General features: G+C 27.0%; 2 protein-coding genes across 2 annotated transcripts; one reads left to right on the top strand and one right to left on the bottom strand.

Annotated features, from left to right (window-relative positions):
- Positions 1 to 5,261: 5,261 nt before the first annotated feature.
- On the bottom strand, positions 5,262 to 7,257 carry LOC124926957 (probable flavin-containing monooxygenase 1). Its single transcript, XM_047467291.1, has 5 exons — positions 6,803 to 7,257; positions 6,502 to 6,739; positions 6,154 to 6,332; positions 5,715 to 6,076; positions 5,262 to 5,646 (listed from the first exon to the last, which is right to left on the bottom strand). Exons 1-5 carry the CDS (start codon positions 7,241 to 7,243, stop codon positions 5,292 to 5,294), a joined length of 1,575 nt encoding a protein of 524 aa, XP_047323247.1. The 5' UTR covers positions 7,244 to 7,257; the 3' UTR covers positions 5,262 to 5,291.
- Positions 7,258 to 24,990: 17,733 nt separating this feature from the next.
- Positions 24,991 to 25,649, top strand: LOC124927827. The gene has a single exon (XM_047468310.1). It carries the CDS (start codon positions 25,073 to 25,075, stop codon positions 25,517 to 25,519), a length of 447 nt encoding a protein of 148 aa, XP_047324266.1. The 5' UTR covers positions 24,991 to 25,072; the 3' UTR covers positions 25,520 to 25,649.
- The last annotated feature ends 2,035 nt before the right edge of the window (positions 25,650 to 27,684 follow it).

The raw sequence follows: 27,684 nt of genomic DNA, 5'->3' as shown, positions 1-27,684 counted from the left end.
TAAATGCTATCATTTTATTTTAATTTTTTTGAAAAAGGTCTATATATATTAAAAATGATAAAAATCGTGTAATCACAACGACAAAACATGACATGAAAAAAAAAACTTTACTCAATAGGTTAACGAACCCATAAGTTCTCGAGGAAAACGATTAGCTTTCTAATGAACTCTACTAGTTTTCCGAAACGAATCTTAAAAAGTGTCAAAATAATAGCATTATAAATAATACGCATCGGACGACTACGACCATTAAGGGTCGACTATTTATATCCAACCCGATAGTAAATCAAATAATAATTGAGATAGTAACTCAAATATGTAGGCTTGCCATATAAGTACCATCAATCTAAACTTTCTATAAACTACTTAAAGACTCGGGCATCATCTAGCGAATCTCAGTAATACTAAACAAAAGACTCTAGATACTATCAACCCTCAATAATTCAAAAGTAAATGAGTTGTCGATTTAACCATCTCGTGACATATACGATAACAACTAACCATAATGTAACCTTTTGTCATGCATATATCATCCATAAAAATTTCACCGTGAATAACGTTTTATACAAAGAACGAGACATTTGAGACATTTGATGGAATCTTTGAATAATAATACTATTAAAGTTGAGATTTCAAAAATTGAAGAGATTAGTTTTAAATTTTTTTAGGAGCCCGGGAAGTGGGAGATCCTAGTCCACTAGTTGACTAGCTCGCCTCACCCAATCCTGATTGTGGAAGAACTCTCCTAAAACAACCTTTTTTATTTTTATACGAGGTAAAAACCATGAGAACAATGGTAATACATGTCCTTAATTGTGTCATCTACAAATAACAATAAAGGCAAGCACAATAAAGGCAAGCACGGGAAAGAGTATCGCAAAACATTAATCCCACTTCATACATCCTCCCAAAACGGATCAATGAACTATCGCCCACGATAAAGAAATAATGTTCAATGTTTCTCCAAATTTAATGATATGTCACCCTACATGCTACGTCTCAAAGAAAATTTAATATTTTTATGAACCAAACTAAACTAATTCATCTTATCTCCTCATTCTACTAACACAAAGATTATTTCAAAATAAACAACCATACCATTTTAACAAAGAGAATCTTATTAAAAACATATAGGTCACTAAAACCCAATCTGCCTTGAATTATGAATTTTCACTTTATTCGAGGTATCTAGATCAAAATTTTAAAATATTAAAATATAATATATCTCACTTAATTAATTACTCAATCAAATACTAAAATACCTTATATTTTATTTATAAAAATAATATAATATAATTTTATTAAATATAAATATATTTAAAGTCTTCTATTAAATAAATTACTCTTAAAACTTTTATACAATAGATTTATTGAAATAAACTTCTGGTATATTTTAATAAGCTGAATTCAAACAAGGCTGGAATCTTTATATTTTATTAGAAAAAAAAGAGAAAAAAAAAAACCTTTTACAAATTAAATTGGAACATCCATTTGACCCGTCCCTAACCCTTTTAAGTTTTTATCTAGCAGCTAGGGTTAAAATATAAATGCCTAACAAAAAAACATAAAGCCCCATCAACTCCAAAAAACAAAATAATAGTTAATAATAATTTAAGTTAGACATTAATATTACCAATTTATAAGTTGTTTTAGAGTAATGATATTTAGTTTTAGTCGCTAGGATTTTAAATGACGCTTAACCTGACTTAAATATTTCAAGACTTGAAGCCAATATTACTTATAAGGACTTATTTTATAACGTCGCTAATGAGTTTTAGCGACGCTTAGCGACGCTTATCGATAGTTTAAGACTATATTTCCTTATTGGTCCTCAAGGTTATTAAATTTTGGTTCATTCTTGTTGCCTCAACTCTCAGTTAGTTGACTTTGTTGCTCTTTGAATTTTATTGTTTATTTTTTTGTAAAAATAAATGGAATATACACTACAAAATTAAGAAGATAATTGTTTGATGAAATAAGTTCTTGTTCGGTAGTGGTTTATTTAAAGAACTTGTGAGTTATTTAAAAAGTTTAATTTGTGGTGATTTTGATAAAGTATTTTTTGTTGAACTTAAAATACATTAATATATAATGATAAAATAATTATTATTTTTTTAAATAAATAGAATTTTAATATTTTTAAAATAATGTTTGCCTAAGTAATATCTTTTTGTTTTTGTTAATGATTCATGAAATATTAAAAACGAATGAGTCATTTAATCACAACGAATTAAAACGTGACATTAAAAAAGTTAAAAAAATATAAATAAATAAAAAACACAATCAAAGGAAGCAAAATAAAGATGTAGGCTACGGACACCAAAAGATTAACATACACGAATGTCTTTAAAAGTGCGATGAGCTCCCTAGACTTCACGAGCTTCTTAAGACGAGTTTCACATCGTGTCATAATAAAACTATGAATGATACGCATTGTTTAATGCAAAATAAGAGATATTGCACGACAAGATTCATTTAAAATCAAGAAAAATGTTGAAAGGAAGTAAGTTGATTGATCAAATCGTCTCAAAAGTTAGAGAATAATAATCGAAACCCTAATTGCTATTTTTTGTTTAATTAATGAACTCAATGCTTGCTAGTGGGTCAGAAATATATATGACCTATTTGCACTTACATATTTCTTTGTAATTTTTTATTTTTTTTGGGTGATCATCGTCTTCTCTGTTCCAACTAATAAAAAGTATGTTTAATGGTGATAGAGATGTTTTAAGTAAAAACGAATTTTCTACAAATTATATGTGTAAAGGAAAAAAAGACAAACGTAATTAATACTTGGACATAATATTCATGTTAAAAACTGTAATTAATTAACTAAATAACACGCATTAATTGCTAAGTTTGAGGGCATCTCTCAGCTTTACCCAAGAGTTACTCTTGGAGTTTGAATCCTAAAAAGACTAAATTGTATAATTAATTTTTGAATCTTTAATTCCAATTCATTCTCTCTCTCAGCATTACATGAAAAAAATTCCAAACTATTAAGTTGTCTTGTTTGACTAAAATTCGTACACCAGCCCAAATTGTTTTAGTTCCATGTTACTAAGCAAGTTAATTAATTACTTTGCTAATTAGTACTTAATTAACAATTAAAACTTTGCTAGGTAAATGAAAGCAATAAAAAGATTAATATTCTAATCAAGCCTATCAATAAAAAAAAAGATTAATATTCTATCAAGCCTATCAATAAAAAGATTAATATTCGAACCAAGTCTATCATTGGTTATCCGGTTAAATTTTATGTTTTAGTTTAAACATTAACTCATTAGTCAAGAAAAATAATTTCAATTTCAACACGTCCTTATATTGATATTTGTTGTTCAAACGGTCAGTTAAACGGTTCCAGTTAAGTCTGATTTTACCTTTTATTTTACAAATCGGTTAACCGACTAGTATTGGTATTAATTTTACCGATTTTGCAATAATTGGTTCCGATCGGTTAACCGGTTTAACCGTTAACCGATAATTCAATTTTTTTTAAAATTAAATAATAAATGTTTTTTTTCAAAATCCTTATTTGCACAGTATTTTATGTTATTTTTCATTTTTTATCTATATTATAATATATTATATTATTGTTATAATATAATATATTATATTATTATTATAATATTGGTTAGATATATTTAAAAATATTTTATATTATATTATTCTAACAATATAATATATTCAGTATCTATTTTTAAACTAATAGTAATAGATATATAAATTAGATTATTTTTAAAATAATTTAAAATTAAAAGAAAAACTAATATATATATATATATCATTAAATATTATTTATAATATATTTAATATTTAAAAAATAATTAATATAAATATATATTATTAAATTATTACCGGTTTACTAGTTAAACCGCTAGAAAAATAGTTTAACTGAAAACCGAACCGTTTAACCGGAAAAAAATCGGTTAAACAGAACCGTTAGAACCGGTTAACCAATAAACCGGTAAAATGAAACCGATAAGTTATCGGTTTTCGGATTTTTTTGCAAACTCTATTGACTTTATTGACATGTTTTATTTTTTCTTATTTAGTTCTGTATATAATATTATATTTTAATATTTTCTAAAATAAAAATAAAATATTAATTATGAATGATAATATTTTCAAAACTTTTCCCAAATGGAAAATAATCTATAAAACGTTGGGAAAAGTTGTTAAAATGCAATTAACAAAAGTTGACAATCCTTTGTATCGTCGCTAAATAAGCGTCGTAAAACTTTTTGGGCACATAAATTCCTTATCCGCGCTAACAATATCGTTAAACTTTTGCACATGATTCCTTTTCACGACGTTTCACTTATCGTCGGTAAATAGTCAAATTAAGCGTCGGCGTATTATTAGCTGCAGATATACGCCGGTAATTATTCTTTTTCGCCGCCGAAAAAACTGTATTTGTTTTAGTCGTAATTACATAAATTTAAAATAAAATAAAATATTCTTTTACAGTTTAAGTTCAATGATAGATTTTAGCTTGTTTTATTTTTGGATTTTTATTCAAAATTTATTATTTTATTAGTTTTACTTTATCTATTAAATCCCTAATTTTATTCACCAAAATTCCCTTTATATATTATTTTTTATGATCTTTCTATCTTATCTTTTTTTTTTCTTACCATAGAGTAGTCATGTAATTTTAAAAAATTATTTTTTTAGAAAATGAAATAAAATATAGTATTTACCCAAAACACATATAAAACAAGATCAAAGAGAAGAAATTCAGGCCCATGATCATTTGTCTTTATTTGTTTCAAATAAAAAATCAATAGTGTCAGCAAAATGACTTGATTAATGTTAAATTGATATTAAGATTATATATATACATATATCCTTTTCTCTTCTGTGTCCACATAGACAAAATGTATGACTGGTGCCAATAGTTCACGAAGACTTTTCATTATTCTTATTTACAACCAAAGAATAAATAGAGTAAAAATGTATAGTTTGGTAGGTCTTTGTCCAATAAAAAAACAGAGTGTTCATTTATCAAAAAAATACATACTTGAAACACAACGAAGTTAATTATTTGAGAAAAACAATGAAAACATAAGAAAAAAATGTTCTCCAACAAACAAACATAAAATAAAATTTAGAACTAACGAGCTCAAAGATCCTCACTGAGATCAATGAGATCACCGACCCTCTACCGGTTTTCCGAAGAGATCTCCCAATCATCTTACATTTATTATAATATTATCTTGACAATTAATTAAAACATCATTCTAATTAATTAATCTTCCTCTTATTGATCTTTATCTTCTCTCCCCCTCTCAATCCCTCACGTTGACTAGTCCTGCATAATCAGACGGCCCATATGATCCAAAAAGCTCCTTGAGAACTCCCTTCTTCCGTCGATGATCACATCCCATATCCTTGCACATTTGATCATTATACCAAATGGGTAAGGCAATAAACGACCTCCAACAAGATTTTCCGGCGTATCTCCGGGCATGTTCTTCCCACTGCATCACTTCCTTCTCCATCTCCATAATACTTGGAAAATCAAAGCTTCCTCCAAGAAATTGAGATATCCATTGACACCCTATTTCCGATGAATGCAGAGCCGTCCTTCCCTGAGTATACCCTATCACCGCTAGCTGTGGAACTCTTGGTTGGATTATCTCTCTGCAATCAAATATCAAAATTAAATTACCAAAACATTAATCTATGAAATGGGTTTCTCTATATCTTACCTATAGAGTGGAACCCTAGCTGTGTTAGGCAAACCCTTGATACATTTTTGGAAAGAAGTGGACCCGAAGATGTTCTTGAGCTTGTCGTCTCCCCTGAAACCAGTGGCGAGGATCACAACGTCTGCTTTCACAGGCTGATCTTGACCGTCGATGATCACTCCTTCGTAGCAAAAGCTTAAGTTCTGTGATTTCTTGAGAAGGATGCTTCCTTCTATTACTTTGTCGTAAAAGTTATCAGGAATCACGGGAGTTTGGCACGAAGAGTATTGCTGAAGGAAGCCGTGTTTTGGTATCATACCATATTTCTTCAATGGAAGTTTATGTTTTAGATATTTCTCTATTATCTTTGATGTACACCATCTCTGTAAGTATCAAACTAATTAAACCATGCAAATATATATATGTTATTATGATCAGGTTTGCATGAAAAGTGAAGTACCAGTGGAGAGAAAAGAGTGGCTAAAAGGCTGTGAAGGCAGTGCTCGCCCGGTTTATGAACCATGAGCTCGGAGAATCGGCTCATTAAGAGGAAACCGGTAGCCCGAGTATTTTGGTAATGGCTGATGGGCACCATCCAATAAACTGTCCTTTGGATCATTGTACAAGCATTGTCAACCCCTATTTTATTATTGTTTTTCAAAAAAAACAATTAGTTCATATTTTTAAAAGATAGGTGGTGACACCCATCAATAATGTACCCATGCATGTTAATTTTATCTCCTATTATTATTTCAGACTTGTTTTATTTAGGGTATATATGGTCTCTTTATAATTAGTTTTTAATTACCATTGACATTAGAACATTGTGTTGTCACGTCAACAGCACATTTTTTGGAACCAATGACAGCAACCTTTTTTCCTTTGATTAGTTTCGTTGCCGCCAGGGAATCCATGGCCGAATACTCCATCGAATGGACAACTTTACCCTTGAATGCATTCGTGTCGTGTTCGGGTGGAAACTCAGGGATGTTTGGCAACCCGCTATGTCGTCCAATGCAAAGTATCACGAAATCGAACTTGTATTCCTGTAATGAAAATCTCAAATTTTTAAGTGGTTACTACAAAAGTTTAATATATTCACTACTTACCTCTAAGGAGCCTTTCTTAGTATCTTCAACGACTAGCTGCCATTTGCCTCTAGGATTGAAGGCCTTGCCGGTTCCTCCCCATAGATCCCACAGCCTCATCTCCTCTTCAGACACTCCAACGTATTCCAAGCTGTTAACCTTGGATCCGAATCTTATGTACCGAAACAAATCAAAGTGTTTGGCGTAGGATTCGACGTAAGCCAACACTTGTGAGTGGTCCGGATGCAAGTCCTTAACCGAAGGAGGCCAAGGGAAATCTGAAAATTGAAACTCGTGTTTTTGGTTTTGGATTCTGGTGGACTCGATTGTGTTGTTGTACCAAACTCCCCCCAAGGCATCTTCGGCTTCGAACACCACAGGGTTAAACCCTTTTTCGAGGATGTATTTGCAAGCAAGAAGGCCACTTATGCCTGCTCCTATAATGGCAATATTTTTCTCCATGTTTTTAGGTTTGTTGTTTTGTCATGCATGGTCATGGGTTTGTTGTCTATTTATAGGTTGAAAATGGCTCTCAAGTCACTTACACTAGACTTTGTAGTCAAATGGCAGTAGTGGTATTAATTGCTCAAGAAATATTCATTAAAAATATTATCATTGTGAAGGAAAAAAAATATGATAGTTGCTAGCAATACTAATGAAAAAATAATTTAAAAAGTGTCACATCAAACAAAGTCAAATGCAAATTGGGTCCAAAGTTAATTCCACACGTCAATTTATGGTCCACCACAAACCCAGTGTATAGTTAATTAATCTTCTCTTAGTCTAATGAAAACTTCTATCTTACCTAATTTTTGTTTATAATTTTAAAAGTTAACACGAAACTGAAACTGTATAGTCATTCACCACACTAAATAATCATTTCTATTTTATTTCTTTTCTTTATTTATACTATCCTTTGTCATTAATTTTACGACTTCGAATAATAGAATTGTTGACTTAAAAAAACACTTAATTTACTTCTCTTAATGATAAGAGTGGAAGTGGTCTTGTAGACTGTAGTAAAGGGAAGAAGACAGGATCTTCATTGCATAGTTATGGCAGCAATTAATGGTTCTCTGTATAGGTCTAATCAGAGCCGGCCTCGAATTTTAGGCTATCTCAGCCACTGTTAGAAAAAAGCTCAATAATTTTTTGTTTCCCTAGGTCGAGTTAAAAAATTTAATAAAAAAATAGTTTTGGTGAGGTTTGAACCTATAACTAAGATAAAAATTTTAAATTTTTATTTAGAAACATTATACTACAATATCTTATGTTCAAAATTATAATATATTTAATTAAAATCTTACTATTTTTAATAAATAGATCGGGCTTTTCCTGAGCCTTGGGTCTAATTCTTTACTCTTTCAAAATTTTCCTTGGTTATTAGCATTCCCATAGTTAGACCTTATTGAGTTTATTAATAGAAGAGTTAGTTATTTGATTACAAGACTTAATTATTAATATTTAATAATAAAAAAAATATTTTAAAAAGATAAAATATAGATATAATTTGTTTGTATTCAAGGGTTTTATAAGGCCAGCTAGGAACCCCTAGAGCCCCTCTCACACGGGCACACAAAAATATCAGTCAACCTTATTCATAAATCACTATATTTGTTATCATGTCATTTAATCAATTAAATAATTTTTTTTTTAAATCAATACAAACTTATTATATTTATTTATTATATAAAATATAACTATTTTAATTAAAAAAAATTAAAAAAAATTCTTACCCAAAATCCTTAGACCTCTGTTAGTTGTATTTTTATTTATTTTTTTAAAAACGACTTAGTGTTATTTCATTAAAAATTCACAAAAACGAGAAAATAACCACGAGTTTAAGAGATCATTCTAAGAAGTCGTAACATTCTGAATAAAAGCTAAAAAGCTAAAAACGTAAATTAATTATCTAATTACAATGCTTTCAAATTTAGTGAGTTTAAAAAATGGTAAATTTCAGTTCTGCTCCGTGTTTGGAATTCTTCTCCACGTTCCCGCGAGGGCGCTGCAATCCGATACAATATCTTTTCATAACTCTTTAACGCTCATGCGGGTTCTACCATACTACTAGTTACTAATTATATTTAGGAATTATAGGATTAATAAACCTCATTTCCAAGTATATGCTAGTGTAGAACATATGTACTAACTCTAATATTAGATTGAGTTAATTAGGGCTGACACAAGTTGCTCTGTTCTTGCAGCATTGTCCTCTTATAATTGCTAGCTAGATCAATTCACACAACTTGGTTAATGGATCACAGTCTCCGGCAAGAACATGCACCAAAAAACCGATACATCAAATATATTATTCATCGGATTGACAAAAAGACAATGAACAAAGGCTCTTAAGTTGCACCCAACACTTATCGAGTCAAATATTACAAATTTACAAATGCATCAGCGTGCATGATGCATTCATCTCTTTTGGATTCGTGCATGCCCCTGATGTACCTAGAATGGTAGGACATACATTTGTTACGATGGTGATGTAATTTCAACAAATATAACTCGTTAAATCATTTTCTTTTACAGTGATGTAAAATATTTATAATAACTTAAAACAAACTTATTTTACTATTGACTATATATTCCTTAATCTTCTATACAAGTGTGTAAAGAGAAATGAGATAATTAATTTTCAAAATATTTATGAAAATAATGAAATAGGGAAATATTGAATCATTGAGTAGGATAGTGAAAAGTGGGTTTGACTCTTTAAGTGGATAATATGTAGTCCCCATCCAACCACAAACCAACTACATAGATATTAAAAGAAGGATTAATTAATTAATATTAATGTTCTACCAATAAATAAATAAATTATATAATATAATATTGGATTGACATTCTTCTACCCAGTACGTACATTTCCCTTAAACCAAAGGAAAGGGTTACGATTTTTATTTCATAAATCTTTTAATTTATATAATTTTGTTTAATAATATATATCTTTCAAGTTTCAACTACGAACCACCATATTAAAGATCAACTTCATAACTAATTATTCAGTTTCATTCAATTCCCTCAACTAACATTATAAATAATTATACTTTTTTTTATTTTTTTGGATATATTGAGATTTTAGTCAACTTAGATAAGAATTAGTACAACTTTTTTGAATAAATTTATACAAAAGAAATTCAAACATATCCTTATAATATATACAAATAAAATTATTTTATATTTTGATTCAATCAATTTTTTACAAGTGATTTCTATCCTAAATTTAATTATGACAAAAGAATACTTTTAAATAGGACTTAGGGATGGCAACGGGTACCCTACCCGCCGGGTAGTGAAGTACCCATCCCCGAACCCGAATTTCAAATTACTACCCGACCCCGAACCCGACGGGTATCTCTATTTATATCCACATCCTCGATTCATCGGGTACCCGATCCCCGACGGGTACCCATTACCCGATATGAAATATTAAAAAATTATATTTAATTAACTAAAATTATATAAATTAAATATAATAGGTTACTACAAAATATAATTAACCTAAAACTATTAATAAATATTATATCCTTAAACAATAGACAAGAAAATCATCCACACATAATATAAATTCATCCATACTACAAAAATACAGAAAAAAAAAAAACTTAAAAGTGATAGAACATAATTCTTAATTAAACACAAAAACTTCAGAAATCATCAAATTAGTTTTCTCACAAAAAGCATCCTTCTTGAATACATTTCTTCTTCAACACATGTAAATTACAATCTACAAAATCAAAAGAAAAAACAATCAACATTAACATATACAAAAATATAGATATTAATATATTGAACTATTATTCCCTAAATATAGTTAAACATAATATTTAAAAAACTCTTTTATTTTTTAACTAATATATTGAACTAAATATAAGGAACTTTTAATATTCCTTAAAAAAAACTCTTTGACCCTTTATTTTTTATTTTTGCCTTTATAAAAAATAATTTTATTTATTGTATTACTTTATTAAATTATATATTATTTCATAAAAAATATTTAATAATATTAATATTCTATTATAATTTACCACCCTAGTTTGTGAAACTCTAATTTGTGAGTTGTGAAAATCCATCTACATTACATGATTTGAATAAATTTTTATAATGTTTGATGTGGTTTATTTAATCTGAGTCAAATAACTTATAGGTATATTACATATATAATGAAACTATGAAAGTATGTCTAAATCTATTCTCTCATATATATCAGTTATTCCACTTATTAAATATATATATATATATATATATAATCTGAAAATATCTATTAATCAAGAGATTCTACATATTAAACAAAAAAAAAAATCTATAAATCAACATATTAAACAAAAAAATCTATAAATAATAGAAGTATTACTTCCCTATTATGTGTTGTATTCATGTAGAACTTATAGAAAAAATCAACTTTGTTGCTGTTAAAATGGAAGAAAAAACTACAAAATAAAGATTGAAGATTAAGTTAATAAATAAATATAAGATTGTAAAAGTTGAAGAACAAACATAACTTTATTAAATAAAAACATTACTTACTTGCATAGTTATTGAAGATTTTGAACAAAAACTAGAAGAAGGTGGAAGAAGATAGAAGTTGAAGACTTGAAGAAAGGTTGAATCAAAAATAAACAACGAACATACTATGAGAGAGAAACACTTATTACAATTTACAAATGAATGAAATGATGTTAACTTGTTAAAAGTGGATCTAGGAAATGATGTTAAGCGTGATGTTAGTAATGATAAAATAATTAATATATTTATTTAATGATGGTTAGTAGTTACAAGTTATAACGTGGAATTTGATAAGTCACTTAAATTTTATTAATATATATATATATATTAATATTAATATATTCGGGTATCGGGTTTGAGTTTTCAACACTCCCCATCCCCGACCCCGAACCCAATCGGGTACCATTTTTTACTCCTCATCCCCGACCCCGACCCCGACTTAAAATACTCGAACCCGATCATCGGGTACCCACGGGTATCGGGTATACGGGTACCCATTGCCATCATCAAATAGGACTCATGTTATTTATTCACTACATTGTTTTTTAGTAATTGACATTTCACTCATAGTAAATCCTTTAATTGCAACCACATCACATATTTTTTTTTGTAAGAAATAATCATTTTAAAAACAAATACATCATGATTTGTTCTTGTTTTAGCTCTTAAAAAGTACTGTTACACATACAAAATAGTTATATTTGTCGCATTTATCATGTTTTTAAATGATAAGCTTTATATTTTTATTTGATTGGACAAATATTTTATCATTCATTATATAGGATTATTGTTATCTTTTATGACAAATCACTCTAAACTTTTATTTTATTGAACTCACAAAATTAATGAAATAGTTTCAGACTACTTAATGTAATATTAGTTTTGTCATTTTCAAAATGAAATATTGGATTGTTTTTTAACGGAAGAAGAACATCTAACATTATGATTTAATTTTAAAATATCAAAATTTCTTAAATCTCTATTTTATTAAATTTTTAAACATTATTAATCATTTATTTTCACCATTTTTAGTTTTAATTAACATAATTTTATGCATAAAATACTATTAAATAATTTTAATTATTAAAACTACATTAAATATAATTTTATTTAATTATGTCTTTATTTTATTAAATGATCCATAAATACTAAAATTAATACCAAAATAATTTACAATAATAATAGCTTTGATACATATATAGTTTTAATTAAATTCGATTCCAATGTTAAGAAAACATATAAATTTATAAGCTGAGAGAGATAGATGGAGATATCTTATCATTAACATAATTATAAGGAAAATAACTTGTTTAATTAATGGGAAAAAATATTTGAGATTATTTAGGTTAGATGATAAAAATATTATTTGAATTTAACATTTAAAATAAAAAATGAATAATTCATGATATTTTGATAAATAATTTGAATAAATTAATTGAGAATATGATAAAGTGGTTATTTAAACCAACTTTTGTATAAAAAATGTTAAGTTTTATTTTAATTAATTATTCTTCATGTTTAAAAAAAATAATATATATATATATATATATATATATATATATATATATATATATATATATATATATATATATATATATATATAAATAATAGAATATTGGTTACTAGAATCTACGAATTAATTAAGCTGTACTAAACATTGAATGTTTACAATTGTGTTATATGAATGAAAAGATTTTATTAAATGAAAATTTTTGTATGCATAAGGATAAAAATAATAATAAAAAAATAATAATATGTATTTAATGTTTAAAATTCTTAATAAATCACTAATAAAAATAAAACGCTCTCATTTCACATTTTATTTACTTCGGTAAAACAACTTATCTTCACACATATTTTTTCTAAATGAACATCTTATCTCGTGACCTTACACTTACATTTTCACTTTGGTTAATCAAATATTTGATTCATATTATACCTTAGTTAGTTAAAAAATTGAACTAATATTGTTAAAATGTCTCGCGTTCATCAAATTTGGTGTAAAATTTAGAATATAAAGTGTTATTAGTTTAGTTGGTTAAAATGTTATACTTGTTTTGTTAGGTTACAAGTTCGAAACACACCTATAGCATTTTAAATTTTATTTTTAACCGTTTTAAGTATATATGGGCGGGTCAACCCACGATCCGACCCAAATATTCATTTACTCTCACATATATATCCAAATTAACCACAGCTCCCGGCAATCTGGACACTTTAAAAATTAAGTATAATTATATATATATATATATATATATATATATATATATATATATATATTAGTTAAAAAGTTAAACTTATATTGTTAAAATGTCCCGCGTTCATCAAATTAGGTGTTGAATTTTAAATATAAAGTGTTATTAGCTTAGTTGGTTAAAGGGTTATACTTGTTTTGTGATATTGTAAGTTTGAAACACACATATAGCATTTTAAATTTTATTTATATATGGGCGGGTCAACCCACAATCCTACTCAAATATCCATTACTCTCACATATATATCCAAATTAACCATAGCTCTCGACCCGACAATCCAAACACTTTAAAAATTAAGCATCATTATAAACAGAGATTTGACGGTACTTAAATCACATACTCTCTTTTTTCACTATATTTGACACTTAAATCTATAGTCCGTTAATTAGGCACAAACACCTTTTGGTAAAAAAAAAAAATACATACAAAAATAAGAAGAAAATTAGTGCATAAATTTGTATTAAAAAGATGAATAATAATCATGTAATAAATTATACTTTAAGGATAGTAACTTTCTAGATTAAAAAGGAAAGTCATTGGCATGTAACAATGAATTGGGTAGCTTCGTTAATTAAATATTTGAAGTTAACATATGGTTGACTTGTTCTACATTAATTACTTGAATAAAAGTCTTATATGAATCCTATAATATTTAATTTTGCCACGTGAAGTTCATCCCTCTTTTGTGTTTTCTTTTTTTCTTATTTGACCCATATATGTACATATAGATTGGGTTATTTGAATAAATTTAGATTATCTAAAAAGTCTTAATTAATGTTAATTTTGTGAAAATATGTTTTGTTTAGTAAAAATATTTAGTGAGTATTAATATTAATAATATATATATTAAATTAAATATAAGATATTTTAATAATTTTTATTAATAAATTAAATGATATTATAGATGAAAAGATATGAAATAATATTTAATTATGTAAGAAGGTTTAAAAACATTTACCAAAATGGCCTACCTATATCTTTTTATATTAAGATGTAAATAAAAGTATACTTATTTTTATGGTGGTTAAATTTATCTAATAAATACTTCTTCCTTTTTCAAGAAGGCACTTCATTTAAATCACAGGAAACAAGAAAATTATATATACTGCACTGCAAAATCAATTGTTATAAAAATAAAAATAACATTTAAGACAAAATCTTAAATTTTATATTATTTGATATTTCGCCTTAACCATACAAGATATAGCAACTAGAGCAGTTAGACGGGTCAACCCATGGCGGGGCGGGTTTACCCACCAAAATCCATTAATTGACGGGTCGACGGCGGGCCGGTCCACCATCCCGGCGGGCTGAAAATTCCCAACCCAAGGTGGGTTGCAAGTTAAGCGGGTCAGCCCGCGGGTTGTCTCACATAATGTTTACCCCACATTTATATTGTTTTTTGCATCCATTACATTCAGCTTTTTCTATATTATTAATATCCTTCATTTTTTATAAAATACATCCAAATATTAGAATATTCTCTAGACTTTTTAGATGACCTTTCATCATGTTTAGCACTTTCAAATTCATCAACATCCAAATTAATATCTTGATTTTGAGAAGAGTCCATTTCAAAAATGAATATGTTATTTAATAGAATATTAAGTTTCAAACTTTCATTGTAAAACTTCTGGAAGTGAAACCAAGTTTGAATCCACGAACTCTTAAAGGCGAGAACGAAGAGAAGAAAAGCAGAACAAATAAGTAGACGACGACCGATGGGCAAAGTATTGACTATTGTAGTGCTGCCTAGGAGAGAAAAAAATAGGGTTATGCAACATATCACATATGTCTATAAGGCTATAAATCAGATTAGATTTTTTTTTGTCAACCCGCGGGCCAACCTAAGCCCAACCCGCGTAGGCCCGTGACCCGAATGGACTAGCCTGTGTAGGCCCATTTCCAAATGGGTTTCTAATATTTCAACTCAACTCGTCTAAATTGTTTGGCGGAACGGGCCAACCCAACGACCTAACCCAAATTGACGGCACTAATAACAACATGGAACAAAGAGAATAATAAATAACAAATTCATATTTTTTATAATATAATGGGCTTAAGTCAGTTAAAATGTAGAGTCGAACTTTATAATCTAATTAAGTCTTCTTTAAATAACTTTTAAATTAGATAAACATAGAATTTTAAATTTTTGTTATTTTAAGATTTTACGAGTTTATAATTTATTTTAAATTTATGATTGCATACAATTCGTCAAAAATCGACCTTTAAAAAAATGAGGTTTTCGATTCTACTGTCGTCCCTTAATAACTTACTTTTCTCTCGAATCTCGAGTAAGATAAAAAACTAAAATTGTAGGTGTGACTATAGTAAATTTAAAATTGACGATTTAGACTAACTTTGACTTATGAGAGTCGTCACTTAATTTATTTAAAATTATGAAAAGAAAAAATGCATTGAAGAATGTTTTTGTTTGAAAAGAGGTTATGTTTTTCATTCGGTGCTTTGTGACACTAGTAAAAAAGCGTCGATGCTTTAACCTTCGTGCCCATCCAAATGAACGATCTCTACTCAAAATCTTTGGCCATATTTACATATGTGGTTTTTACATATATTTTATTAATTATTTATTTTTCATAAGACATATGTATAAAGGTTGATCTTGTCCTATAAAATACGCCTAATTTTTGTAACAATTTCTTCGCGTTGAGGTATAGTCATGGTGTAGGAAACGAAATAGACCAAAAATAAATACATGTTGTGGAGAATACAAAACATCATATACACAATTTATAAAAACCTTCAGCAAGAAATCCTAGGACAGATAGGGCTATAAGTGGGTTGTTTGCTATTGTTAGTTGAGTTGCTCACCTTTATATGGCTTGGCTATCGTTCCTTTGTAGTTGTTGACTAAAAAAGTGATATTCCTGCTAGAAAATTAGCTGGTGCTAGAAGCATCGTCAAAAGCAAGCAAGACAAGGGTGCTATGCTTTTCAGACAAGGCTCGCTCATTTCGTTCCTTACATACAATTTTGTGTAGTACTCGCCTCTCGACACTTATGCACTTCACTCGTTGTCTACTAAACGAGCATTAGAGTGAGCGAAGCCTGAAATACTTTGTCCTCCCCCCCCCCCCTTTTTATCACCCTCACATAATATGTCCTTTATTCTCATATTATCATTATGTCTCTAAGCTCTCCCGTTTTATCACACAATAAGAAGGGTTTCTATTTTTTTCAAATGAAGCATTTGAAGACCTATTGCAGAGTTGATCATTTGAACCTTTTAATTCATAGATATAGATCTCGGACCTATGAATGGAGATATTCTCGAAACTCATAAAGAAAAAAAGAAGTGAGTCAGATAAAAAAGAAAAGCAATTTGGACAAAAAAAAAATAAGTGACTTGGACAAAACGAAACATATTGACTTAGACATTTTTTATGATATCCTTAGACCAATCAATCGAATATTAATTAATAGGTAATCAATTGAACACTACTTGAAACAAAATGTACCTGGAAATTCTTGCTCCCATTGGACCATTTATATTTATATTTATATTTATATTTATATTTATATTTATATTTATATTTATATTTATATTTATATTTATATTTATATTTATATTTATATTTATATTTATATTTATATTTATATTTATTTTTATATTTATATTTATATTTATATTTATATTTATATTTATATTTATATTTATATTTATATTTATATTTATATTTATATTTATATTTATATTTATATTTATATTTATATTTATATATATATATATATATATGCATTAGGATTCTCATTCATGGATTTTTCAGTTCGAGGACTAAAAATAAGAGGATCGAACTATTTTTTCTGACTCTTTTTTAAATTTGATAAATGTAGGTTGATTGGATATTTCATTATAGCTTTATGATTCACAATATCCTGATATCTTTAAATCCTAAAAAAATCGATTCAATATATTTCTTATGTGCCCATAGGTGCTATATTGGATTTGAATCAGATTTCATATTAAACTATATTGATTGACTGCCTTCATTATGTTATTCCTAATAAATATCACTCTTTTTGATTTTGGATCTTCCAAATCATTCCCGTAGGAGATCTGGACCCATTTTTTTGTTATCTTTCGATTAAAATATTCATTCTCTTCATACAAAATAAGAGGTAGAGCCAATAAATATTTCTATTTCAATTCATCCCTAGAGTTGAATACCTCATTCAATAATTGTTCTTGATCTAATCCATATGAATTAGTAGAAAATGAAAATCCCTTATGATACACCAGATCCGGCTCGGTTATTGATAGAATGAAATGATCTGTTATTTCTTGAAATATCTCTTCTAATTTAAAATTGTAGTGTAATGTGTATCCTCCCCTGTTTCAATCATGGTATAGATGAAATAAATCAAAATTTTGATTTTTGTTCAAAAATAAAATCTTATTGGAATTTTCCATATCTGGTTCATCCTTCATAACCATATCACATCCTAGATCTGATGAAATACGATGAATTGAGATGGTATTTTGTAAATACGTAATTATCTATAATATATTAACAATTTATTTTTTTTCCGGTTTTCTAGAAGGGACAAAATAAAGATCTAATTGTTTCTTCAACCATTTATGTTCTCTGATGGACCTTTTAGTAGGATTCGAACCTAGATGAAGTTCTGACTATCTGTTAGAGAAAAAAGAACGAATGAATCTTATGGGATTCTCAAAAAATTCTTTGATTTCTTTTGGAAGTAAATAATTAATCATCCGCTTCTCACATTCCGTGAATAGTGGGGACATTAAAGAATATCCAGAAAGACGTTTCGGGAATATGTTTAATTTTATCTATGTTCGTTCCGTTTGAAGAAAGGAAGGATCCCAAAGAAACGGTCTTTCTTTTAGTTGTTGAATCTCTCTTTGATTGATCAATAAATGATATTATGAATCCTCATTACTAATGGAATCCTAAAGATCTCTGGATTGATTAGAAGATTCTTTCAATTGGTTAGAGTTTATTACTTGAACGAAACTAGATTTTTTGTAATCATACCGAATATTTGACGATACATTTCGTACTTGGCTAAAAACCTATTCTTGTTTACCAACCACACATTATCTAACCAAATCGATCCAATTCTCTCTCAATACGTTCAAATTCAATTTGTGCGGATTCTTCTCCCAACTAACAAAGAGATCCTAACGGAATTGTCACATATGAAATTAAGTACAATTTTGTAAAAAAATAGCTCATTTGTTTCTCGAGCAGAGATGAGAAACATGCTTAATATCATTCTAATTCCAAAACTCAAAAAACTCAAAAAGGTTTAGAAAATTATAAAATTGTGAAATTAGGTACAGATGTTATCTCAATCTAATAGTCAACATTAAGGACCATATGAAAGTGTTTTGTTCCGCATAGTTGTATGTGTTATACTAGTTCTCCATAATTTAAAAAAAAAAAAATAGTCAAACTTAAGGAGCTATCACTCTTTCTCATTTGTCTATCTTCTCTTTTATAACAATAAGTTTATATATATGCCAAAAATATTAAATTAGGTTCCTATATTTAAGCCAAATGATATCCACCTTTCAAAGTCTGTATATTTGTGTCGTTAATTTGTAATGTGATAAATTTAAAAGACTAATTAGTCGATTAGGTTGGATTATGTTCTTTTCAAAATTCTTAGGAGAACTACATTTGTTGTCTATGTTATCCATGTAGTTTGTGTTGTACTTACCTTGTTTTTTTTTTTAATCTTTCAAAATAAAAATAAGATAAATTCTAGAAATCTTTCAAAATCTAGTATATTTATTTAATTATTTATTTATTTATATATTTATATTTTATTTAAAAATGGTCCGGAATTTAATTATTTTGGAACGGATGGATACGATAACATTTCTAAACTAATTATTTATTTTAGTCCAGAATTTTTTTAAATTACGTTTGCTTGAAATATATTTAAAATTATAAAATTTATGATGTAAAATGTTGGTGTATATATACATTATTATTTATTCAAAATAAATTAACTCTTATGATTGATTTTGTAAAAAAAAAAGTTAGTGTAATTTTATTATTATTTTATTTTAGATTAATTAATTATATATATAATAAATATTATTTTAAAATAAATTTCTGTGTTTTGAATAAAACTTTTAATTTTACATGTTTACAAATAATTAACGATTTTAATTAGTTAACTTATTTTTAAAGAGGTGTTTTTTTTATATTATATCAATAAATAAATGTACTTATTCCACCTAGATAGCTGATCAAATGGTTAGGGATGAACAAACGGGTAAATCGAACACATATTATCACACATTCAACCTAAATTAAATTTACTCAACTCGTAATTTAACTCATATTATTCACTAATATATGTTGAGTCATGTATAAATTGGGTAACTTAAATTAATTTTGTATATTTTTTAACACGTTTTTAACTTATTTATCAAGTATTTGACTCGTTATACAAATTTTAACATGTTTTTAATAAACTAACATGTTTTTCGCCCGTTTATCGTATTTTGACTCATCTAATACGTGTTTAGCTCGTTTAACAATTATTTGACTCGTTTTTGTTTTATTTAACAATCTTTTGAGTTTTTAACACATTTTTAACTCGTTTAACCTATTTTTAAATCATTTAACCTTGTTTAGTACGATTTAACCTTTTTAAAAATTTTAATCCTTTTATTATATTTTTTGTTCAATCCAACTTGTTTTTGATTGGATGACATTTGACTTTTTTTTATAATATTTTTTATTTTAAAATCATATATAAATAAATAAAAAATATATTGTATTTTTGAAAGAGAGAAGGGCTGAAGCACGAGAGAGAGAGAGAGAGTGAATTTTTTTAATTAAAATTAGTTTGTTTGAATATTCTGTGTAATTCTAATCCAACTTGAATTAAATCCAACTAAAATTCAACTCAAACTAAATTATTTTACTCAAATTTATAATTTTTGATTTGGGTTAATTAGATTTTGTTTCAACTCAAGATATACTCACACTACAAATGGTAACTGGTACTATTCCTCTAATGAATATGAATATATGATCTACAAAATGTTTGGGCTAAATCCATCTTCCTGTCGGCCCAATCAATTCACAAAACACAAATGGGATTATTGGAATTCAGTCTAAATATAATCAAACCCATCTTCTCAATTTTTTAGAAAATGATTAATTTGCATATTTATTTACATTTAAGGGAACTTATATTTCTATCTCGTTCAATTTTGAAAATTTTTTTTACTATTATTACGAAGAATCCCGTGAAACATCGTTTAGGAATTTCCTCACTAAAATAATTTTTTCATATAAGTTAATTAATATAAATAAAAGTGAAGACACTCCATTTCATGAGCATCCAAGTTGATAAAAAAAATAATAATAATTACTTCAAGATTTCATCCGTTAATTCCCTCTTCAGCTTTTTTTCTCAAATTCAATTATTACTAACATCAAATAAATGATCCAACAATTCTGCACCAAAATAAACGAAGCTAACATATTGATTTTTCATTGAAAGAATCATTACAACCATTGGCATCGGATTTTAAAAGATTATTAATTGATCCATAGTTTGTTGGGAATTCATTGATAGTATGAATGGGTTAAGTTTTTCTATTACACATTACAATTGACTATTATATAAATTGAATATTTTCTTTAATATATTTATAGCAAATAAATATTGGACAAGCTTTGATTAAGTGACTTGATGATCTAATTGATGCAGACTCTCTAACAAAAAAAAATAATAACAAATACATAAAATGGTTTTATGCTTTGAAATGCCCCTTGTATGATGGAACTAGTCTCCATGGAGAGAATATTGAGGCATTACTTACATATGACTAAAATCGAAAACTTGTTATTACATAGTTTTTTTTTTTTAAGAATGGGAGAGTAAAGAAAACATATTCAACAGTTTACAAAATTTGCATCGACAATGATTATGAATTGAAAAGAACGGGAAGATAGTCATACAAAGAAAACGATACAAAATCATGTTGTTCCTCAGTTTTTTTTCGCTCTTGAATTGAACTAGGTTTAAAATTTTACTAATTTCATAATCTTTCACTCATTACAAATTACATAATCAATTAACAACTATACAAACAAACCTAGGGGATTTACAATAGTGACACCACTTTAAAATATTCTAATTTAAAATGAAAGAAAAATATATATATATATATATATATATATATATTTATATAAATGTTAAAATAAATGCTACAGGTATGCCTACCACCCAGTGGAAGCCAATGTTATCATAAATATATCATGACCTATTAATGCTGGACCACACGTAACCTTAAGATATCTCAAATAATATTTAATAAAAAACATGGGAGAAGAGGTCCAAAATAATGTTACAGGAGCAACAGAAATTAGTTGCACTCCAAATAAAAAACGGAACTCAGTGTTTAAAAAAAAATATATCAATATTTAATCTTTTGTTTTTATCATAAATAGATTTGTCTAGTGCCATATTTCTAGATTTATCGAATGAATCAATCATATAAACCATTAGAGCAAGAAAATGACCTCCAATATCAAAATGGTCAACTAAGATATCGATTCAAATTTTCAATAGCCATACATATTATGACAAACTTCAACTCACTGTTGTTTATTTATAATTTAAATATATATAACTTTTCATTTAAATGTTTGTGTGAGTTTTAAAATATAATTTAATTACTTTTATGTTACAAAAAAAAAAATTGAAGGTTTCATTTACAAAAGAAAGTGGAGAAGGAAAACACGGGGAACACTAAACATAGGAAACAAGTGGATTAATTGTTGTAAAAACAAATACAAAGTGAGATTTTATTTATTAAAATAGTTTATATACAAAATCAGGCAAGACAACAAATTAAGAATAAGTTATAAAACTCATACTAATCGAGTCAATTAAATCGACAATTTTATCTAGGACAGGTCAACTGAATTTTGCAAATGAATTTAATACAAATCTACCCGAACTCAAACTGAGTCAACTCGACTCAAATCGAAAGGTCGAGTCCATTCCACTCACACATGTCAAAGTCAATGCAAATGAGCATTAGTTAAACTCATCCAAATCCAAACCCCAATCCTACTTGGTCTTAAAATATGTTTAGCTAGATGACTTTTGATATATATAGCTTAATAATATTATTGCACTAATGAGAATTTTTTTAATGATTGTTTTGATTTTATATTTATTCTATCTTTGTATAAATGTAATTGAGACTTATTTAATTATGATAATTCATTCAAATAATTGGTTTGTATTTTATTTTTTGTTTTAACATATGGTTGTTAGAGATGGTGAGTTTCTTGGAAACAATTTACATGGAAATTGATCTTAAAAAATATATATATATTGGCATTTGGCATACTCAAACCATGACAAAAATGAATTATTGAGATTTTGAATTATTTTATTATTACTATTCAATTTAATCTGAACCGTTTATTTACAAAACTAAATTATTATTTTTGTTTAATATGTTTTTTTAGATATATGATGTAAAAAAAAAATTAAAAAAAAAATAATATAAGTTAACCACAATCAATTAAGAAGCTAAAATAGTTAAATGTGGTTATTTTATTTTATTTTCTATTGCCTATATGTTTAGATTCAAAAAAAATAAAGAATAAAAAAATAATGTGTAAAATGTATTTTAAATATTATTTTTATATGAAAATAGTGAAAATTCAACCATCAACCAACTGGCATTATTCGTCTTTTGCCAATGCAACACACTACAGAAGGGGCCAAATTGAGACCCGTATGATTATTGGATTCTTTTTTTCTCTCTTCTCTCTAGGTCTTGTTGTACAACTTTTCATTTATCAAACAAGCTTTCTTCATTTCTCTGCAATTTTTTTTTTTTTTAATATATGAATTTAAATTTTATTATACTTTAATAATTATTAGAAGCAAGAAATACTCAAAAATATGAAAGTAATTTTCTCAAACTTTACCGTAGTAAAATAAAGAGTACGAAATTTGAGTTCTGAGCGTTTGAAAACATTTCATTTTGAGATAACCTTTAACAAAATAACATAAAATTATGGATAACTCGAAAATTAATCAAATTAAGTTGTATTTTTTTGTAAAAATAAATAAAATAAAAAAAATAATGTATTAAATTATAACTTTTAAGAAATTAGGAGTAATGTCAAATTTGTATAAGTAAATTTATTTTATTTTTTCCTTAAGCTTCAGCTATTGCATCCCTAGTCCCTACCTTTGATATAAATATTTTTTTTTTCTTTTAAAAATCATGAAACAAATATATTTGGCTAATTTAATTTGTAAACCATTCAATAAGGATAAACAACTATGATTAATTTTGAAAAACTAGACACAATAAAAAAAATATATTAAAAATAACTTTTTTTTATTGAAAGAGAATATTCTTATTAAAAACACCACTAAAATAAAGTAACACTAAAATAAAATAAGTTCACAATAAATTAAAAAACAATATATAATTAGAATTAAACATTAAGGCTGGACTATAACCTAAAAACATCATACATCTCTCATATCTTTCAATCCAAACATGACCTTGTATTTTTTTTTATAAATTGAATAACTATAATTAATAAAAGTAAATAAAATAATATTAATTATACTTGTACTTTTTCGTGATTCATTGAAAAAAGTACCACTATTATTTTTTTTTATTTTTTTTAAGAAATATTCAGTTTAGTCAATTATAAAATCTAAGGTCTTGTTTGATTTAAAATTACTTAAATTGAATAACTAAATGGTTATTTGTATGTATATAGCTTATGATATCATATTATTTTAATAAAATGGAATTAAACTTAAAAATATTTAGTTAATAATAAATATATTATTTTTAAGTTAAAAAAAATTATTTAATAATATATTTATAAATAAATATTATTATTAAATAATTTAAGAAACAACCTATGTGAAAAGGAAAATTTGGTGAGATGACCCTGAAGATACCCTTCATTGCAAAAAGTGTCGGAGGTAAAAAAAAAAAAAAATCGTTGGTAACACTTTTCTTTTTTTTTTTTTTTTTTTTTTACAAAAATGTCCTTGTTGCGAGACGCAGCCGGCATTCACGTGACGCGTCCGCGAAATGCACCCGCGAGGCGCACCCGACATTCGCGAGACGCAGCCACAAAACGCATCCACAAGACGCATCCGGCAATCGCGAGACAAATAGTCTAATCTTTAACGCCGTTTAATCAAATCTCCCTATCAAACAAACCGCTGCGTTTTCGCCCATAGTAAAAAAAGGAAAGAGGCAGAAAAGAAAAGAATATTATAGGCTATAAGGTCTAGTGGATAGGGATAGGGTAGGGTGGTCAAAACAGTAGGACCGTTAACATTACCCCGTATGGGAAGCGTGTCCTCATCCTAGGGTCCCACACCCTTCATCTTCTTCCTTATCTCCCTCCACTTTCTCGAATCAATCATTCACGGATTATATACATCAACCAACAAACCCTAATCCTTACTCTCTCACTCATCATCCATCTCAGATCTCAAAAACCATGGAACATTGCCATTCTCCTCCTCCTTCTCTCAAAACCAAGCTCAAACAAACCTTCTGTCTCTCATGTTGCTTCCCAACTACCCGTCGCCAATCATCCGAATCGCCATCCTCATCCTCCGACGACCGTCCGTCGCTGCTCCGAGCTCCAACATTTTGGATGAAATCCGATCTACCGGAAATCAAGGACAAGTGTCGCAATCTTATTGGACGAATAGGCGGACGTCACCGTAGGAACTCGACTTCGGCTGATTTTCATTACGATCCACTTAGTTATGCTCTTAATTTTGACGATGGAAGCTTTGACGGCGGCGATTATGATGAATCGCCGATTAAGAGTTTTTCGTCTAGACTTCAGATGTCGAATTTGAAATCTTCGCCGCCGCTTAGAGCGATTCAGGAAGTGGATAATCGCGTTTTGCCGTCGGTAATTGTTGCTATTAGTTGATGAATTATTGGTTAATTAAATTTTTGGTATTGAATATATATATAGGGAATTTTAAGAAATTCCTTATGTGTTTTATGATCGAGTTTTATTTATATAGATTAATTTTTAATGTATATATCAATATTTTTAAGTTTTCTGTCTATTAAATTTTAGATATCATTTATAAAAGTGATCCTCATTAAAAAAAAATACTGTAAATAGAAATTAATCAATCTCAAATTGCAAAAAGTTTAAAATTAATCAATGACATGAGCCCGTCAAGCAGGCTCCGGAGCCTGGTATGTGTTAACTCGTTTAGTCGCACTCCAAATATGTTTAACTCGTTTATTCGCACTACAAATATGTTTAACTCGTTTAGTCGCACTCTAAGGCCTTGTTTGATGTATGGGTTATTTGGATAAAGCCTCGGTTTTTTTCAAATAACCCTTGTGTGATGTGTGATGAAAATGATAAAAAATCAAGATTTTTAATTTTATTCCTACTATACCCCTCCCTTTCTCCCTCTCCTTTCCTCTCCCTCTCTATATATAATAAAATAATATTATATTAAATAAAATTTTAAATATAATAAAATAAATATTAAAAAACTATATATATATATATATTAATATTAACTTTTATTAATATATAAATAATTTTTTTATAAATACTTATAAATAATTACTATTATAATTCAAATATTACATAAAATAATATAATAAATTATAATTTTATTTATATTGTGTATTTATTTTTATTTAATATAATTAATATAATTTTTTTACATAAAATTAATGTTATAAATATTTTTATTTAAATATATGTCATTTTATTTTCTAATATAATTATTTATTTATATTATTTAAAATTTAAATGGTATATTAGATAATATAGAATGTTATAATTTTATTTATATATAAATTTATTTATATATTTAATATAATTTTTTAAAATAAAATAATTTATTAATTTATTTTATATGAAAATAAATTTTATAATGTAATAAAATAATATATATATATATTTATAAATATAAAATAAAATATTTAAGTAAGGGTAATATGGGTATTTTAATTAATAAAAATGTTGATTTGATTGATGATGGGATCGTTGAGTTTTGGGATAAAACCTGGGTTTTATCCCAAAAACCCAAAGATCAAACGAGGCCTAAGTATGTTTAATATGCTTAGTCTTAGTCGCACTTCAAATGAGTAGCGAAATTAACTTTCTAAACAAAAATTAAATAAAAAGTTATAATCCTAAAAGAGCAAAATAAATAATTTTAGCAAAGCTATTAATTTTTCGCTAAGAATGCATTTTAAACTAATTTTGCACTAAAAAAGTTATTTTAAATTGGAAGAGTAATGATCAAAGTTCTTAATTTTTTACTAAAAATACATTTTTAGCTAGTTTTGCACTAAATTCAATTATAAAATATAACATTAATAAAAATGTTGATAAACATAAAATAAAACAAGAAAATGAAAGATGTGGATGTGAATGGGGCCTAGATATTGAAGAGTATGTTTGAAGGTGCAATCATATCATGTGATGAATATGAGAAATATAATTTAGGCTCAAAATAAAATATATGAGAATGATAGATGTGAGTGCTTTTTTAAGTAAATTAAGTTTTGTGTCCTTTTATCTAACCAAGAGACGATAAAATGTCATAATCCAATCATACACTTTCCATTTGAAATCTACTATTGATATTTAGTATGGAGATCTTTTCTTTTTTTCTTTTCTTATTAAATGTATGGTTTTTTTTATTCTTAAAACAAAGACCACAAAAGTCATTATAGAGAAGACTCATTTTAAAACTAAAAATATTATAAACTTGTATTTCATACCAATATAATGAATACATGTGAATAGTTTAAAACTATATAAAATCTAGTAAATTGAGACTCTAACCATCTTGACAAACTATGAGTCAATGATTCAAATTAATAAAACTAAAATTGTCGTTGTTTATGGGTAGATATAGTCAGTCACATGATAAGATAAGTCGAAAGTAATAAATATTTTAAAATTTATTAGAAGTAATCACAACCCAAATAAGAGTTCTTTCAATTGAATAACTTTTTGGCTTTAATTGGAACAATGCCATCTATTAGATTATAAATCAATATAAATATTGTTAAAATTTATAAATTCGCTATTATAATAAATAAAATTTATAA

This window comes from Impatiens glandulifera, chromosome 2, assembly GCF_907164915.1.
Source record: "Impatiens glandulifera chromosome 2, dImpGla2.1, whole genome shotgun sequence".
Classification (NCBI taxonomy): Eukaryota; Viridiplantae; Streptophyta; class Magnoliopsida; order Ericales; family Balsaminaceae; genus Impatiens; species Impatiens glandulifera.
The sequence above is the reverse complement of the archived record's forward strand: the minus strand, read 5'-3'. Positions and strand labels throughout refer to the sequence as shown.